The 17,592-nt window shown below is 46.1% G+C and overlaps 1 protein-coding gene across 2 annotated transcripts in view; it reads left to right on the top strand.

Moving 5' to 3' along the window:
- The first annotated feature begins 32 nt into the window (after positions 1-32).
- IGHMBP2 (immunoglobulin mu DNA binding protein 2) overlaps positions 33-17,592 on the top strand; it is a 75,912-nt gene continuing 58,352 nt past the window's right edge. The window contains exons 1-4 of one of the 2 annotated variants that reach the window (XM_074954707.1): positions 33-159; positions 4,741-4,910; positions 9,228-9,420; positions 10,388-10,485. In XM_074954707.1, coding sequence (XP_074810808.1) covers positions 77-159; positions 4,741-4,910; positions 9,228-9,420; positions 10,388-10,485 — 544 coding nt within the window. In that variant the 5' untranslated portion in view covers positions 33-76. Of the gene's footprint in view, positions 160-4,740; positions 4,911-9,227; positions 9,421-10,387; positions 10,486-17,592 lie in introns of those variants that run through there. The other variant, XM_074954708.1, reaches the window with a different exon arrangement.

Here is a 17,592-nt window from a genome sequence, read left to right as displayed (position 1 = left end):
GTGAGGGCGCACCGGGCCGGCCGGGAACGCAGCCCCGGCCCAAGCGGCGGCTGCAGGAGGCCCCGGGCCCGCGCCCATGGCGGCGGTGCCGCCGGACTTCGTGTCCCGGCAGCTGGAGCTGCTGCAGGAGGAGAGAGAGGCCGAGATCCAGGAGACCAGGTACCGGGGCTGGGGTCCCGCCCCGCCGGAGACACGGCGTCCCCCAGCCTCACGGGGACCCCGGAACCCCCCCGTCCCCTATGGAGACCCCCACCGTCCCCTATAACGACCCTTGCGGGGAGCCAGCAACCCTCCCCATCCCCGATGAGATCCAGGACTCCCCACCCGACCCTTATGGAGCCCCAGGAACCTCTGCTATCCCCTAGTGTGAGTGACCCCCACCCCAATGAAATCTAGGGGCCCCCACTGTCCCCTATGGAGACCCCCCCCACACACCATCATCATCCCGTATAAAGAACCCCACCTCATCCTTTTGGGGCCTCCCAATCCCTGTGAGATCCAGGAAACTCCACCATCCTCTCTGGGGACCCCTCCCTTGTAACCTTATAGCCCCACAATCCGACATTACCCTCCCTCCCCCACCCACCCACCATCCTCTCTGGGGACCCCTCCCTTGTAACCTTATAGCCCCACAATCCGACATTACCCTCCCCCACCCACCTTATTAGCTTCTTGGGACAGTAGATGCCCCCCCCCAACCCCCAGTCTCATAACCACCTGGTCCTGCAACTCTGCCTGCAGCACCCACAGACTCTTGTGGATCCCAGCACTGACCCTATTATAATGGAATTCTGTGCTTGCCACTCAGAAGGGTGTAGACATGAGTGGCTGGTATCAGCCCCTATATTAAGGTTGCCCAACACTTCCCATTATAAAATATGATTTAATAATTTTTTAAAAAAAGGAAAATTAAAAGAATGTTGTAAACTTTTGAATGCTTGACTTTGCAACTTAATTAGCTTTCTTTTAGCAGAGTTTTGTTTGCTTGTGGGTTGTTTGTATGTAATTAAATAATTATGTTAAATACTAGGGGCTTGTTGCTTTGTAAACACACCAATAAAGGTCTCCAAGGACAGCAGTCTGGGGGCTTGTCTACATCTGGGAATTTAAGGAAACTTAGCCTGATGCGAATTTCTCCTTAAATTTCTCTAATGTAGAAATTACCTCCCATGCAGTCAGAGGAAAAACAAAACATTCTGAAAGACTCAGAGGAAGGAATGAACTTTAATTTCTTTATTTTAGCAACGTATTTTAATTGATTTAATGAAAACAAACAAACAGTGCAATGAGCAAGACCTTTACATTAATGTAACAGTCATTATCACCTCAATCATAAACTGCTTGCCTTAAATTTCAAGGCTCTTCATGGTCAGTCCCCACCCTGCTTATCATCTCTTGTTTGCTATTGCACTGTTGACTTTCACCTCCAGTCGGTCCATGATGCCAGCCTCCTTTGCCCACTTCTTAAGTTTTCAAACAAGCACCTTCATGCTTTCTCCCATCCTCAAAGCTACTTCATTATCCACCTTCAAATCCCTCCTCAGGACTGTCTTTTGCCAGGAGGCCTGCTAAAATCTTGACAATGGTTAGACTGGTGGTCTGCAGAGACCACCACCTATCATGCTGACTAGTGCAATGTCGCTGTTTCCTGCTACCCCTCTCCCCATCTGTCTCTGTTTGTACCCATCTTTTATCTTATACTTAGATGGTTATTGCCTTGGGGCAATCTTTTTGTTCTGTGTTTGTACAGAACCTAGCACAATGGTCCATGTGGAAGGCTCCTAGGCACTATGGTAATACAAATAATAATCAGGACAAAAGGATGCAAATCTGCATATATAATCAAATTTCAAAATATACAAATTATTTTTTTAGGCCGTGATCCTGTAAACATGTAGGTGTGTGTCATCTAGCTGAAATCAATGTTTATACCTTACTTTTTGTTTTTAAAAACTTTTTACACAGAAAGGGCCAGTGCATGCCCACAGGACCTGTTTGTGTGAGTTACAAATGTAATGTAGAAACTGTTGGTTTGGGCTATGATCCTGCAAATGTCTAGCTGTGTGTGTCATCCCACTGACCTCAGTGCGATAAGCATTTGCAGGTGCAGGCCTTAGCCTTGATTTGGTAGTAGTCATTACTATTTATTACTATTTATTTGTATTGCAATACTGCCTAGGAGCCCCAGTCATGGACCAGGGCCCCATTGTGCTAGGTGATGTACAAACACAGGACAAAAAGATAGTCCCCGCCCCAAAGGCATTACAATCTAAATATAAGACAAGGGTACATAATAACTTGGTTCCCATCCCCAAAGTGGAGTTGAGGATGTAAAGACATAGCTGTTTTTTAAGAGGGGAAAAAAACTCCAAAGAACTTTCATTGAACTTTAAAAAAAGTAAGTAAACATTAGAAAGACTGGAACTGTGTCTCTCATGGATTATGCCCCCAGTTCTGCAAAAGTTTATGCATGTACTCAAGTTTACTACTTTCAGAGGGGTAGCTGTGTTAGTCTGTATGTTGCATCTGATGAAGTGGGTTTTAGCCCGCGAAAGCTTATGCCCAAATAAATTTGTTAGTCTCTAAGGTGCCACAAGGGCTCTTCGTTAAGTTTACTACTGTGAGTAGTCGCATTCATTTCCATACGGCTGCTCATGCAAGTAAAATTTAGGGTGCGTTTGGAGGATTGGGGCTGATATGTCCATAAACACCAACAGAGTCTCAAAATAGTTTGGTAACATACCCTGTACTATGAATGCTAATCTGATATGTGTGCTTACGTGGAGTTTAAGATGTCCACAGGTATAAAACTAAGATGCCCAAATACCACGAGATGATTTGAGTTGTACAAAGTAACCAGTCAGGATGTGTTTTCCACCAAAAAAAAAAAAAAAAACATCTGTTGGTTTTTAGGATATCTGGAAGCTCTCATTATATTAGGAACAGGCTGGTGGTATACAGGGGTGTACTTAAGGTGGTTTAGCATACTTAGCTTTGTATTTAAATACTTTCCAATTATTTTTTCCCTTTAATTTAAAATATCTAGGCTTTTTGTTTTTAAATAAAATGCTCTGAGATTTTGTAATCGCTAAAGGGTAGATTGTGACTTGGATTATAGGTTCACATAGGGAAGTAAGGAGGAGTAAAGAACCCCTCTTCCATTTGTCTATGGGCTACCAGATGTTGAGACCAGGTGTGATGAAATAAATTGGTGCTGCACACCTGAGTTGGCACAGGGCGTATGATCATATGCTGTGCGTACAGGCAAGCAGTCTGGTGAAGACGAATAAAACCACCTCAGCGAATGGCAGAAGAGCTACGTTGGGGGAGAAGCTCTCCTGCCAACATAGCACGGTGCACACAAGCACTTACGTCGATGTAACTTATGTCGGTTGGGGGTGGTTTATTCACATCCCTGAGCGATATAAGTTATGCTGATGTAGGCTGTAGTGTAGACATACCCTTAGGCCTGGTCTACACATAGTTTTTGTACCAATTTAATTATTTTGGTTAGAAGTGTGGATTTTTATCTCCTGAAATAGTTAAATCACAACAGTGATTATGGGTGCAGTTAAATCAGTATAAAGGTGCCTTATAGCAGTGTAGCTGATTCTCCTTCTCTTATGGGAATAAACTGTGCTGGTACAAGGCATCTTTATACTGCTCTAACCATCTGGACTAGGAGGACTGTACCACTTTAACTGTAGTGGTATAATTAAAGTGGTACAGTTTGTGTGTATATACAAATACATACTAACCCACTGCACTCCTCTCACAGGACAAGAGGGGAGCTGGAAGGGAATGTGCCTCTGAGGGTGACTGAGGCCTGTCTACACTTAAAAGTTTTTCTGGTATAACTATGTCTGTAGGAGTGTGGGGGCGGAAATTACCCCTTAACTGACATAGCTATGCTGGCAAAAGTCCTAGGGCTGGTCTACACTAGGTGTGAAAAATCCACAGCTGTGCCACTGTAGCATTTTAATGGGAGACATACCCTTAAGCCTGGTCTAAACTAGAAAATCAGGTAGGCTTAACTACGTCTCACAGGGGTGTGAGAAATCCAGCACTAGGTCGATGAAAAAATTCTTCTGTTGGCCTAGCTATAGCCTCTAGGGGACATGGATTTCCTGTGCTGACAGGAGAACCCCTCCTGTCAGCAGAGGGGGTGTCTACACTTAAGCCCTACAGCGGCACAGATGTGCTTCATGTGTATAGCTATACAGGTTAATTCTTTCTAATGTTGACAAGGCCTGTGGCTCATTGCCCTCCTGGGTAACTCCTGAGGCAATGCAGTTTATACGACACTCCTATGCTTAAAGACACAATTTAGCCTTTATTCTGTACAACCTTAACTTCAGTTTTGTGAGTCTTCTAAAGCTTGCCTGCCAGTCCTCCCCCTCAGTCCCATGCAGCTGATTCCAAAGGTTGGGCTACACGCAGGTTTCTGTATTGATTTGTACTGACATAGTCAAATTGTTGCAACCCCCGAGCGTCGAGGCTGTAATACTGGTATAAAGGTGCATGTGCTGGTAGGCATATTTCCAGAAGTAAGCTATATTAAACCAATATAGTTAAATTGGTACAAAAACTGTGTCTACACCAGCCCTTTACTGTATTCTTTTTGCTGAGGTCTCTTTCTCCACCCATCTCCCTCCTGGTCTGCTCTTTTAGTATTTGAAAGTTTGAATTGGTACTGTCTCCTTGCAAAGCATTGCAATGCCTGTGTGTGTGTTTTTCCAGGGCATGGCGGGAAAGCATCTTCCTGAAAGAACTCCAGCGCAGAGGGGTCTGCTTGCTCAAACTGCAGGTAGCAAGTCAAAGAACTGGGCTGTACGGACGGCTACTTGTAACGTTTCAGCCTAGAAAATATGATCCAGAGGTGGAGCTGCCCTGTAACAGCTTTGGGCCTGGTATGCAACATTTCTATTGCTGATAAGGATGTAAGGTGAAAGGTTAATAATGTATTTTTGTAATATCCTTTGTATTATTAATATTTTTGAAAAGGCTGAACAATTGAGGCTAAAAGAGGAGAAACACCTAATCACTATATGTTGAATCTATAGAAAAAGGGCCTTGCTTCTTCCCAATCCATTATAGACTCCTAGACTTCAAGGCCAGAAAGGACCATCATGATCGTCTAGGCTGACCTCTTGCATGTTGCAGGCCACACAGAACCTCTCCCACTCACTCCTGCAATATTCCCATAACCTTTGGCAGAGTTACTGAAACCTTCAAATCTTGATTTAGAGACTTCAAGTTACAGAGAATTCACCACTTACTCTAGTTCAAACCAGCAAGTGACATGGGAGACCAGAACTCCACACAGTATTCCAGATGAGGTCTCACCAGTGTCTTGTACAATGGTAATTATGCTTCCCTATCTCTTGTGTCATTTTGCTGAATTGTTGACACAGAGTGTTTTCTGGTGCAAAGGTTCTGTCTTGTCATAATCCCGGGGTTATGACATCATCGCAGGATAAAACAGCAGGAGAAACCACATTTATAAAAACGTACATCTTGTCCATAAGAGCATAGACAGTGCTGGGCTGGGAGATGCTCTCATTTTAAAATTTGTCCCATTGCAAAAACTCTCTTGAACTCATCCTCTTTGAGTCACAATTTGTAAAGGTATTTAGGCACCTAAAGATGCAGATAGGTTCCCAGTGAGAAGTGCCTAAGTGAGTTAGACACCTAACCCATTTAGGCACTCATGTAAAATCTCACCAAGAATCTATCTATATCTTAAGTGCCTAAATGCCTTTGCAAATCTGTCCCTTTATGTCTAAGCCAAGAAGGTCATATGGTCACTGGGAGATTTTAAGTGTCGCTCATATGGGCAGTGCCATATGGATGGGTATAATATTATGGGCCTCAGTTGTAATATGGAATTATTCTGTCTATAAAAGGCCACCTTTGGTATGTAATCACCAGCTGGTAGAGGTTTGCCTGTGCTGCATTACTCAGTGGTGTAAAATAAATGCCCAGTGCCGTCTGTAACTAGGGTTGGCAAGTTTGGTTGGACATATTCCTGGAGGTTTCATCACATGACATAATCTTTGATTAAAGATTACTCTTTTAATTCCTGGAGACTCCAGGACTATCCGGGAGGACTGGCAACCCTATCTGTAACTCAGAGTTATGTCTCCAGTTACAAAAGGTGGATATTATTCTCCGCCTGCAGCCATGCCACCTTCTGCTCATCAGATCACTCATTCTAAGCGGAGTTGAGCCAGTTCAGTGCTCAGATGGGAGACCTTGTAGGAACACTTAGGGTGCAGCAGGAAGTGGTGCTGGTGAATCAGAAGGAAGAGACCCATCTCCTGAATCAGTGCTCCCATATAGGGTTGGGAGGATTAGATAAAATATGAAAAAGAGGCCCTGATCTCTTTTGTTAAAAATCTCACAGCTTCCTTCAAAAAAGCAGGGTGTTGCCACTGTTGTTCTGGCCAAATGCCCAGTTCAGGTAATTACATTCTGCTTACTAAAACTGTCCCTTTGTTCTAACTGGAACATGGATTGCTCTCTTCTTGTCCTGAATTATTGTATTAGGTTGCTTCATTTCTCCCCTGTGGTGGCTGCTTTTCATAGGTGGGAGAAGTGTATCATTTGTTGTTAATTTAAGTTTGTGGAACACTTTGATCTCCTTTGGAATAAAAGGTGCTTTAGAAGTATGAGATCTTTAGCCCATTGCCTTCTAGATCAAACTTGTTCATCTTGCAATTCAAAAGATGAATTTTACCTTCCCAGCTCAGCCTGGGATCAGCAAATCAGACTCTGTTCTTTCTTTCTATCCATCTCTCACTGTACATCACTGTCAGTACAAAAGAAGCTACAAGGGCAGTCAGAGTTTAGCTGGTGATTTTGTTGGTGCTGCACGAGGAAGGCTAGAATCCAGTTTGTTCTCCCATAATCGGCTTTATGTGCTAACATCTGTAAAAACTTGGATTTGTTTGTGAAATAATTAGATGCGACTTGAACACCCAGATGGCTGGAAGTTGAAGCTAGACAAATTCAGACTAGAAATACGGTGTAAATTTTTAACAGTGAGAGTTATCAACCATTGGAACAATTTACCAAGGATTGTGGTGGATTCTCTATCACTGGCAATTTTTAAATCAAGATTGGATGATGTTCTAAAAGAGATCTTCTAGGAATTATTTTGGGGAAGTCCTATGGCCTGTGTTATAAAAGAGGTCAGATTAGATGATCCCAGCTGTCTCTTCTGGCTGTGCAATCTATGAATCTGAATAACCAGATTGTGACTGGGTGCCCCATGTGCACATGGGGAGGATGTAGCGCTCAAGGCACCTTCTCCCCTCCTCTTGCAGAATTGCTGTCCCTGAGCACAAGGACTGATTCCTCCTTCTCCTCTGGGGATGGAGGGACAGTATGTACTGGCCTTTCAATTCCACTGTACTGACCCACAGTGCAGGACCAGCACATGAGAGGAGCAGGGCTGTACCTCCATGGCATGGTCTACTCCAGAGGAAGCAAATCTGTTGACTAAACATGGGAGCACAGACCTTCTTCTGATTACAACCCTGCTTTTTTAGTATTATTTCAAAGATGGACTTTAGAGTTTAATTAAAAATTTTTATTTCAGCCTGACTCCAACCCACAGAGGAACCTTTGAAATTAAAACGACTTGGCATAAATCTGTGTCTTGCCACAGGGACAAAAAATGGCATATATCAATACTATTCAAAGAGGAATGACACAGTTGCAGTGGTAAATTATAAGTATGGAATCATTTTAAAGTAAGATTTAATAGGTCTTATTAACTAGAACTTCTTGTAGCTCATGATTCAAAAATATAATTTTAGATGGAATCGACCTAGTAGTTGCAGCTAAGTTGCTTTCTTGGCAGACATCCATCTCGCTAAACCACCATTTCATAATTAAACCAAGTAGCTTGATCAGCAGAGGCCCATCTCTAAGCTAAAATGAACTACGATTCCATCTAAATGTCAGGTCTCGCTCATTCGTTTTTTAGCCCTAACAGCTGACATACAGCAGAGCCGTAATTTGGAAGGAGCACAATGTCATGTCCTCTCAGGCATTGTAAAGAAAAGGCTGCCTGCAATAAACTGTCTAAAGTTCAGAGAAACAAGAGCTTTCAGAAAAGCGCTGCCGCCCCCCCCCCCCAAGCCTTGTAAATGCACATCATTTCCCTCCCATAATGAATCAATATTTTAGGAGGGGGAATGAAAGAGGAGGTGAAAGGGAAGGGGTATGTGGCTGGGTTGTTGCTTTAAGGCGGGGTGGGCAAACTATGGCTCGCAGGCCGGATCCGGCTTGTCAGAGCTTTCAGTCTGGCCCACGGGATTGCCAGCCCCATGGCGCAGCGGGCCTAAGGCAGGCTCCCTGCCTGCCCTGGCCCCTCACTGCTCCTGGAAGCAGCTGGCACCACGTCCCTGCAACCCTTGGGGATGTGGGCAGAGGGCTCCATGCTCTGCCCTCACCTGCAGGCACCACCCCCCGCAACTCCCATTGGCCGGGAACGGGGAACCGCGGCCAATGGCAGCTTCAGGAGTGGTACCTGCAGGCGAGGGCGGCGTGCGGCAGAGCCGCCTGCCCACCCCGCCCCCCCCAGGAGCCACTGCCGGACATGCTGGCCACTTCCGGGAGCAGCGCGTGGCCAGGGCAGGCAGGGAACCTGCCTTAGGTCCGCTGCATGCTACTGCCACCCTGGAGCCGCTTGAGGTAAGCGGTGCTGGGCCAGAGCCTGCACCCTGAACCCCTCCTGCACCTCGCTCCCTAACCCCCTGCCTTGAGCCCCCTGCCACACCCCTCCTGCACCCCAATCCTCTGCCCTGAGCCCCTTCCTGCACTCCGCTCCCCTTCCTGCACCCCAACCCCCTGCCCCAGCCCTACATTCATGGCCCTGCATACAATTTCCCCATCCAGATGTGGCCCTCGGGCCAAAAAGTTTGCCCACCCCTGCTTTAAGGAGTGGCTCTCTGTCATCTAAGAGAAGGAGAAGTCCTTTCCTTGGAGTTTGATACAAGTTTAAACCTGGTGGTGAACAAAAGTGCTAGATCCTAGTGGGTGTAGATTGGCAGGAGTCCTCTGATTTCAACGGGCTATGCTGATTTACACCAGCTGGAGGACTGACTCACTGTCTCCTCACGGGGGCTCCTCTTGAGGCCTCATCTGTGTTGGCTTGTGAACAGCATTAGGCCTGTTGTGCACTGAGTTTTGTTCTCTGCCATGGCTTGTTTTTGCAGGTGACATTGTGGGTCTTTATGAATCTGCTGGTCAGGGTGATCCACTTTCCACAGGAATTGTGACCCGCATAACCCCCAAATCAGTTACCGTTGCCTTTGAGGAGTCTCGAGATGGCCTGTTGAGCTTGGGCCAAGAGAATTCCTACCGCCTGCTGAAGCTAGCCAATGATGTCACCTACAAGAGGCTGAAAAAGTAAGTTGCTACCCACCTTCCATATCACTCACACCCTCAGACAACTCCCCTGGCGGCTCATTCAGTTCAGGATCCAGTTCAAAACTGCTTTGCTTTTTTAGGAACCCCCCCCACACCCCCCCCCCCCGGGACTTGCCTTAGTTTACCTCACTGATCTGATTCCTCTCTCTCCTCCCACTACCACGTTCCCTCTCTGTCCGTCAGTACAGTCTTGCTTCTCCTCATGGGAGAGCTTCTCTGCTACAGCTTCTGCCGCCAGGAACTCCCCCCTCCCTCCCCGCCTCCTTCCACCTCATTATCTCTCCATCTTGTTTTTAGATCTCCTCTGAAAACCCGTCCTTTCCGTCTCACTGTACCTTATAATTTTTCTCTGTCTGTCGTTGTGTAACTCTGTGGTTAGCTTATTTATCTCTATAAAGCATTTTCAGATGCAGCTTCTGTGAGAGACACCGTGCAAAATAACACTGGGCTATACCTCGTGAGGTACTGCTTCAGCGAGTACCACTGAGGTATTAGTTGCACGGTCCCCTTTGTTCATGGGACTTGTATGTGTAATACTCCAGCCACTGAAGCTGTACCCTGTAAATCTTAATGCAGGCCTAGGGGCTCTGACACCTGCCTGCACTACAATTCATGACAGTTGCCCTTTTTAGAATGGGAAGTTTATTCACATGCCGGATCTCTGTGTGGCTAGTGGGAGGCGCAAAGGCCCAGAAGGACAGCTTCTCTCTTGAAAACAAAATTGAGGAGCCAATTGTTCGTGGAGAGGGGCCCAGACTAAGCCCTCAGGCCTGAACACCCTTGGGAAAGTCCCACTTCAGATTTGAACTTTGTGGCTTGGGTCCATGTCTAGAGTGCCCTGTGAGGGAGGGAATGTTAGTGTTGCTTACCAGGGTTTCTGGATGATCAGGAGCTTCTGAAGGAGTCCCCTTCAAATTTTCAACCTTTATATTCTCTTCTTTGGCAGAGCTTTAAACACACTAACACAGTATCACTCGGGTCCAGCATGCAATCTTATCGATGTCCTCTTCTTTTCCTCTGATCCAAGTGCTCCCGGTGAAACAAGTAAGAACTCTTATTTCTCTTTCTGAAAGTGGATGTAATGCTGGTGGAAGGTGTTGAGTTGATAGTTCTGGAGATTGAAGTCCTCTGCCCGCAGATCAGATTAAGAAATTTGCCCAAGGTCACACGGGAAGTCTGGGGCAGAGCCAGGAGAATCAATTTCTCCTTAGTCCCAGTCCAGGATCCTGTTCACAAAAACGCATCGTTCATGACCTGTTATACACTGCCCAGTGAATCCCTGCCCTAGCTCATTGATTGAGAATTATGCTATCCCTGTTGCCCCTCCTTCTACACACTGGCGGAGGTCCTGTTTGTTGTCCTTTATGCCACAACTTCCTTGTGCTCTGTGCCTGCAGCTATGTTTTCTTTCATCTTGATTACTTAGCTTCTTTGTACATGAGCATCACATGGGAGCTCACATTTCCCCCTTTCACACCGACTCTCATTCGTACTTTTTAACTTTGCCTTGGACTAGATTTCTGGCATAATATACTGGGAATGAAGAATAACATTAATGTGAGTCAGGCAGCTATGTATTTCAAATACTGTGCTTAAACTGAACCATCCCCCTGTGCCTTCCTCTTCGCCTTTTGGATATTCAGGGACTCTGATGTATGTCAGATTTTTCTATTAAATAAGTGCATTCATTTCATCCTTGTTTGGATGTGTCATTAATAGGGCCCTACCAAATTCAAGGTCTGTTTTGGTCAATTTCATGATAAAAGGATTTTAAAAATTGTAAATTTCATGATTTTAGCTATTTATATCTGAAATTTCAGGGTGTTGTAATTGTAGGGGTCCTGACCCAAAAAAGGAGTTGTCGGGTAGGGGGTGTCTCAAGGTTATTTTAGGGGGAGTTACGGTACTGCTACCCTTACTTCTGCACTGCTGTTGGTGACAGCGCTGCCTTCAGAACTGGACAGCTGGAGAGCGGTGGCTGCTGGCTGGGAGCCCAGCTCTGAAGGCAGAGCCACTGCCAGGAGCAGCACAGAAGTAAGGATGGCCTGATATAGTATTGCCACCCTTACTTCTGTGCTGCTGTGTGCAGAGCTGGGCCCTCAGTCGGCAGCTACCACTCTCCGGTCGCCCAGCACTGAAGACAGCAGCGCAGAAGTAAGGGTGGCATGGTACGGTATTGCCAAACTTACTTCTGCGCTGCTGTTGACGGGGCACTGCCTTCAGAGCTGAGCACCTGGCCAACAGCCGCCGCTCTCTGGCTGCCCACCTCTGAAGGCAGCGTAGAAGTAAAGGTGGCAATACCACGACCCCCCCTAAAATAACCTTGTGACCCCCACCCCTGCAACTCCCTTTTGGGTCAGACCCCCCCAGTTTGAGAAACACTGGTCTTCCCTGTGAAATCTGTATAGCATAGGGTAAAAGCACACAAAAGACCAGATTTCATGGGGGGAGACCAGATTTCACAGTCCGTGTCGTGTTTTTCGTGGCCGTGAATTTGGTAGGGCCCTAGTCATTAACTTTGCATTTCCTGCATGTTGGCAGAACGGCCTCATTTGATTAAAAAAAAAATATATATATATCTATGAATTGCCCAGATGTGTAGTAGAGACTCTGCAGATTTTTTTTTTACTCCCAGTCATTGAGTATATTGATTAATATGCAAATTTAGCTGCATTAATCAGCAGAGTTGTAATATGACAGCTGTGGCATATCACCCTAAAACACCATACCACAGTCACATGCAAAGCATGTCTTCCATTTATATCTCCAGTATACACACTTTCTTTTGCTTAAAGAGGAAGATGCTGCACTGACCTGGCTTTGAATAATAATGATCTTACTTTATATAATGCCTGGAAGGTGCTGTGCATTCTCTGCTCCCATTGACTCGAAGAATGAAGGTGCCCAGTACCAAGCTGGGTCAGCCCCATAATCATTAGGCCGTCTAGCACAGGGGAGAGCAAACTATGGCCTGCGGGCCGGATCTGGCCTGTCAGGGCTTTCAATCTGGCCCGCGGGATTGCCAGCCCTGTGGTGCAGTGGGGCTAAGGCAGGCTGCCTGCCTGCCCCACCCCTAGGAGCCACTGCCGGACATGTTAGCCACTTCCAGGAGCAGTACAGGGCCAGGGTAGGCAGTTAGCCTGCCTTAGCCCCTCTGCATGCCACTGCGACCCTGGAGCCGCTCGAGGTAAGCGTTGCCAAGCTGGAGCCTGTACCCCGCACCCCAACCCCGTGCCCTGAGCACCTTAACCCCCTGCCACACCCCTCCTGCACCTCTACCCCCTGCCCTAAGCCCCCAATCCCCTGCCCTGAGCCCCTGCCACACCCTGCACCCCACCCTCCTGCCCCAGCCCTACATTCATGGCCCTGCATATAATTTCCCCACCCAGATGTGGCCCTCGGGCCAAAAAATCTGCCTACCCCTGCTCTATCATGACCTGAAAGAAGGGGACTTCAGCAGCAGTGTCTTCTAACACTGGTTTCATGCATTGGTTCAGGAGCAACTTGGTGAAGAGCGCCATCTACTGAATCCCGGATCCTACTTCCTTATATTGAGAGCCCGCAGCCCGTGCAGTGACTCCCAATGTAGCTGCACAGTCACTGTCTTTATATTGTGGGTTACCCTCACTGGCTAGATCTGTGGAGCTCTGCGATCGATGCCAAATATACGTCTTAAAACATTTGTTTTGGCCTAAGCAGGAAAAACACAAATCTTGTTTGTCAGTGTCTGTGGAAGGAGACTAGACATCATCTTTACAGAGGAGGAGGAGCAGCGCAGAGCAAGGCTGATTATGCAAATGACACTCACAATTGAGGCTGAGCTTGGTAACATGCCATCTAGACTTAAATCCGTGTGGAGGAGGAAATGAGCATGTCAGGAGGCAGTGAGGCGGAAATGAACAAATAAATGGTCTGATCCAAAGCTCATTGAAATCACCGGAAAGACTCTCATCAGTTTTAGTAGGCTTTGAATCGGGCCCAAAGAGAAAGTGAAGCTGGAAGGTATACAAGACTTGCTCCTATAGCCTTAGAATTCTCTCTCTTTTTCATGGGGAAAGAAGGTTCAGAACTTTGTAGACTTAAATATAAACACTGACAAAACTCCTGTCCTGTCATCTCTGATCACTAGATCAACAAGGCCCCATGCAGTTTCCGAGGGATGCTTTTTAGCGTAGACAGAGATAAGATTCTACAAACAGCAAGGAAATGTATAGAGAGAGAATTCTGTGTCTCACAATTGTGCTTTCTGACACGAGTGGAAAAATGTTAAATCATTTCATGGCCCTTTACTGACATAGCAGAACGTCTCCTTCAAGGACCAAGAGTACATCTTTTGTGAATCACAAGATGCAATTATCTACAGGGATAGATGCATCAAAGATGCTTCATGTAATAATGCTGAGGCTGAAAATTTGGTCTAACTCGGGAGTAGATGTCAAGTGCATGACAGAAGTGTGTAGGGAGCGAGAGAGGTGTAGAAAAAAATGTAGGTAGAGGAGAGTTGTGCAAATAGGAAGAATAACTTGCACTTAATGTTGGGGACGAAGAATGGAATCCAAGGAAGGGATTCAAGAAGAGAGGAGATGGGGTCAGAATGGCAGGAGAGGAACATGATTTTTGACCACAGAACTTTGAATAGACAGAACGGGGAAGAATTGAGCTGCAAAGAGGTCAGAGAACAGGAGGTCCTAAGGACCAAGATGATAAATGACAAACGCATAGAGCAGGGTTTCATTCGTGACAGAGCTGTAAGTGGGGATGGGAGGTATAAAGCCTAAGAAGCTATATAATACCCTAAAAATACACATGCTGCAGCATCTCAGTGTGAATGTGAAATGATGTTCACAAGCAATATTAAGAGACAGAGTCAGAAGGGGGATAGTAATTTCTTGTTGCTGGAGGTTTGTCAGCAGCTAGGCAGAGTCCTCAAGCCACTGTGTGCTTTCCTTGTAGATTTCCTTACTGGACTGATTCCTGGCATATAGCCTCTTGGCCTGGAGAAGAAATCTCTTCCATTTTGCAAAGGATTAGTGAGGCTGGTTTTCTTTTGAAGTTCTATCAGAGCACAAAGAAATAGAATTGTAATAGCTTGAGACACTCTTTTGTGCTGCTCAAACTGGTCAATGGGTTTCAGTTATTTTCTGATGAAATGTACTATGATTTACAATGTGGTTTTAACAGCTTTTGTTATTTTGAGAACCAATGTGTAAACTGCCAAATACTGTGGCTGAAGGATCTATATAAGTGGCTGCACAAGCGCTTATGCTGATGCTTATGCTGTTTTTCACATCCCTGGGCAACAAAAATTTTGTTAACATAAGTGCTAGTGTAGACAGTGTTGGAGGAGACATAGTGGTTGGCTGGAGTTTTGTGCCCTTTCTTTCCTCCTTTGTCACTTCTCTGTCTCATGAGCACGTCTGTTCTCCTCAAAGTGAGCTGTGGCTTTACATATGGTGTGGGGTCAAAGTGTTCTGTTCCGTGCCAAGTCCTCCCAGTTTGTTGGGTTGATGCCTCCCTTTTTAAGATGTACTTTCAGTACGTCTTTGAAACTCTTCTGCTGCCCTCCGTGACCCCTTCTTACCTGACTTAACTGAGAGAAGAGTACTTGCTTTGGGAGGCGAGTGTCAGGCATACGTACACAGTGGCCAGCCCAGCGGACTTGGTATTTCATGACCTGTGCTTCTATACTGCTGATGTTGGCTGCAGAGAGAACGCTGATTTTAGTGTGTTGGTCTTCCCAACTGATCCGGAGAATCCTCCTGAAGCAGCGCTGCCGGAACCACTCCAGCCGCTTAAGCTGTCGTCTCTAGGTTACCCAGGTCTGACACCTATAGAGAAGGGTGGGGATGATAACTGCCTTGTAAACCAAGATCTTCGTCCCTGTTTGTAGATCCCTCTCATTAAAGACTTGTTTGAGTAGTCTTCCAAAAGATGTGCTGGATCCTGTATTCAATTTCTGTGTCAATGTGGTATGGAAAATGGTCCACATTTTCCAGGGGTTCTCCACTGATGGTGATTTGTGGAGTACGAAGAGTAGTTTGTGCAGGTGAGGGCTGGTAGAGTACCTTGGTTTTCCTGATGTTGAAAGAAAGACCCAGGCAGTGATAGACATCTGCAAAAAGATTTAGGGTGCTTTGCAGGTCGGCCTCTGTGCGTGCAAGAATGACACAGTCATCTGCATACTGAAGGTCAGTGATGCCAATTCTCGTGATCTTAGATTTTGTTTGGAGACATCGAAGATTGGGGAGTTGGCCATCCATACGGTACTCAATCCCGATTCCGTCAGGAAGGCGGTCATGAATGAGAATCAGGATCATGGCAAGGTAAATGGAGAAGAGTGTTGGAGCAGTGACACAGCCCTGCTCAACACCGGTGCAAATGGTGAATGGTTCGGTCTCTGAGCCATTGCACAAAATGGTGGCAGTCATCCCATCATGGAGTAGTCTGATGATGGAAATGAATTTCTGTAGACCGCCAAACCTACACAGCACCTTCCATAGGGCATCACAATTGATAGAGTCAAAGGCCTTGGTTAGGTCGATGAATGCCATGAACAGTTCCTGGTATTGCTCTCTGCACTTCTCCTGAATCTGTCCTGCCACGAAGATCATGTCGGTTGTGCCTCGGGATAGCCTGAAGCCACACTGTGATTCGTGGAGGAGTTCCTCGGTAAGGGGGAGGAGGCGGTTTGGTAGGATCCAGGCAAGAATCTTCCCTGCGATAGAGAGGAGGGCAGTACATCTGTAGTTCCCGCACAACGATTTGTCCCCTTCTTGAATATTATACCTGTCACATCTGTAGGAAAATCAGCATGGCAAGAATTGGGCTCCTCAGCCACTTAAAAACTCACCAATAAACCCCCTTGGCAGACGTCATCCTCGCATCGAGGGATAGCCGAAGAAGAAGAAGCTAGTGTAGACATGGCCTTAAAGTAATTAAAAACAGTCAGCACCCAACTACAGTTTGTGATGTTGCACCGCATAAAGAAACGATCACTCGGCACATAGTGGTCATAGCAGCAATTTTAAGCAATTCCACCCGGACTCTCAGTGATTTACAGAGTTGTTGACAGTAGTCTGCGCGCGTCCCTTCTCTCAGTCCCAGTGTCACTAGAAAATCCCAGACACCAGTAGTGGAATGAGCTCCAGTTCAGTAGCTCTCCAGCTGCCCAGCTCTGAAGGCAGCGCAGCCGGCAGCAGCTGCACAGAAGTAAGGGTAGCAGCACTGTGACCCACCCCGACAATAACCTTGTGACCCCCCCCCAACTTCTTTTTGGGTCAGGACCCCTACAATTACAACACCATGAAATTTCAGATTTAAATAGCTGAAATCATGACATTTACAATTTTTAAAATCCCATGACCGTGATATTAACCAAAATAGACCGTGAATTTAGTAGGGCCCTAGGCATGGTAGACCCTATGTCTATGGCAAATTCCAGGGTGACTAATTACATTCATCTCTAAAACAGACTGCAGTTACAGCTGGATACAGCAGTATCCACTTCCCATCCTAAACTACTGAGTGTTATTTATTGATTTAATTTTTAGTTATTTACACTTATAATCGTGCCTGTCCAAGCCTACAGCATTATAAAATGATTGAAACTGCAACCAAGAATAAATATCTTTAACACAAACACAAGATCTTTCAGAGAGGCTACAAATATAATGGCTCATGCAGTAATCTAGGGTAATATAACAAGCAGCTTTTGGACATAATATGCCCAGATGAAATAAGTCTATTGCAAAGAATAAAACCCTTCCTCAGAACAGTTACTGCAAATCCCTAATTCTGCTGCTCCCAGGGAAGCCTGTGAGAATAGATATTCCTAATGGCAGACTCTGAACTTTAAGAAGTCCTTGTCTTGTCAAACCAAATAGGCAGCAAGCTCCAGAGTCTCGTGGAGAATGCCCTGCCAGGATCTCTCTCCCTTTTAGAACAGCCTGATCACAACTGTTGTGTGCCATCCCTTGTGCAGCTGTGGCCCAAACCGTTTAGAGCGTTCTAAATAAATCCCACACTTAATTCCAGCTGTTAAACAGCTGCTCAATTACACCCCAGAGGTGGCTGCGTTTCAGTGTGTTTGGAGCGATTCCTGTGTGTATATGCGGAAACTAGTAGGGTTTTGGAGTTCTTCAATGTGCAAAG

This window comes from Natator depressus, chromosome 6, assembly GCF_965152275.1.
Source record: "Natator depressus isolate rNatDep1 chromosome 6, rNatDep2.hap1, whole genome shotgun sequence".
Taxonomy (NCBI): Eukaryota; Metazoa; Chordata; order Testudines; family Cheloniidae; genus Natator; species Natator depressus.
The sequence above is the reverse complement of the archived record's forward strand: the minus strand, read 5'-3'. Positions and strand labels throughout refer to the sequence as shown.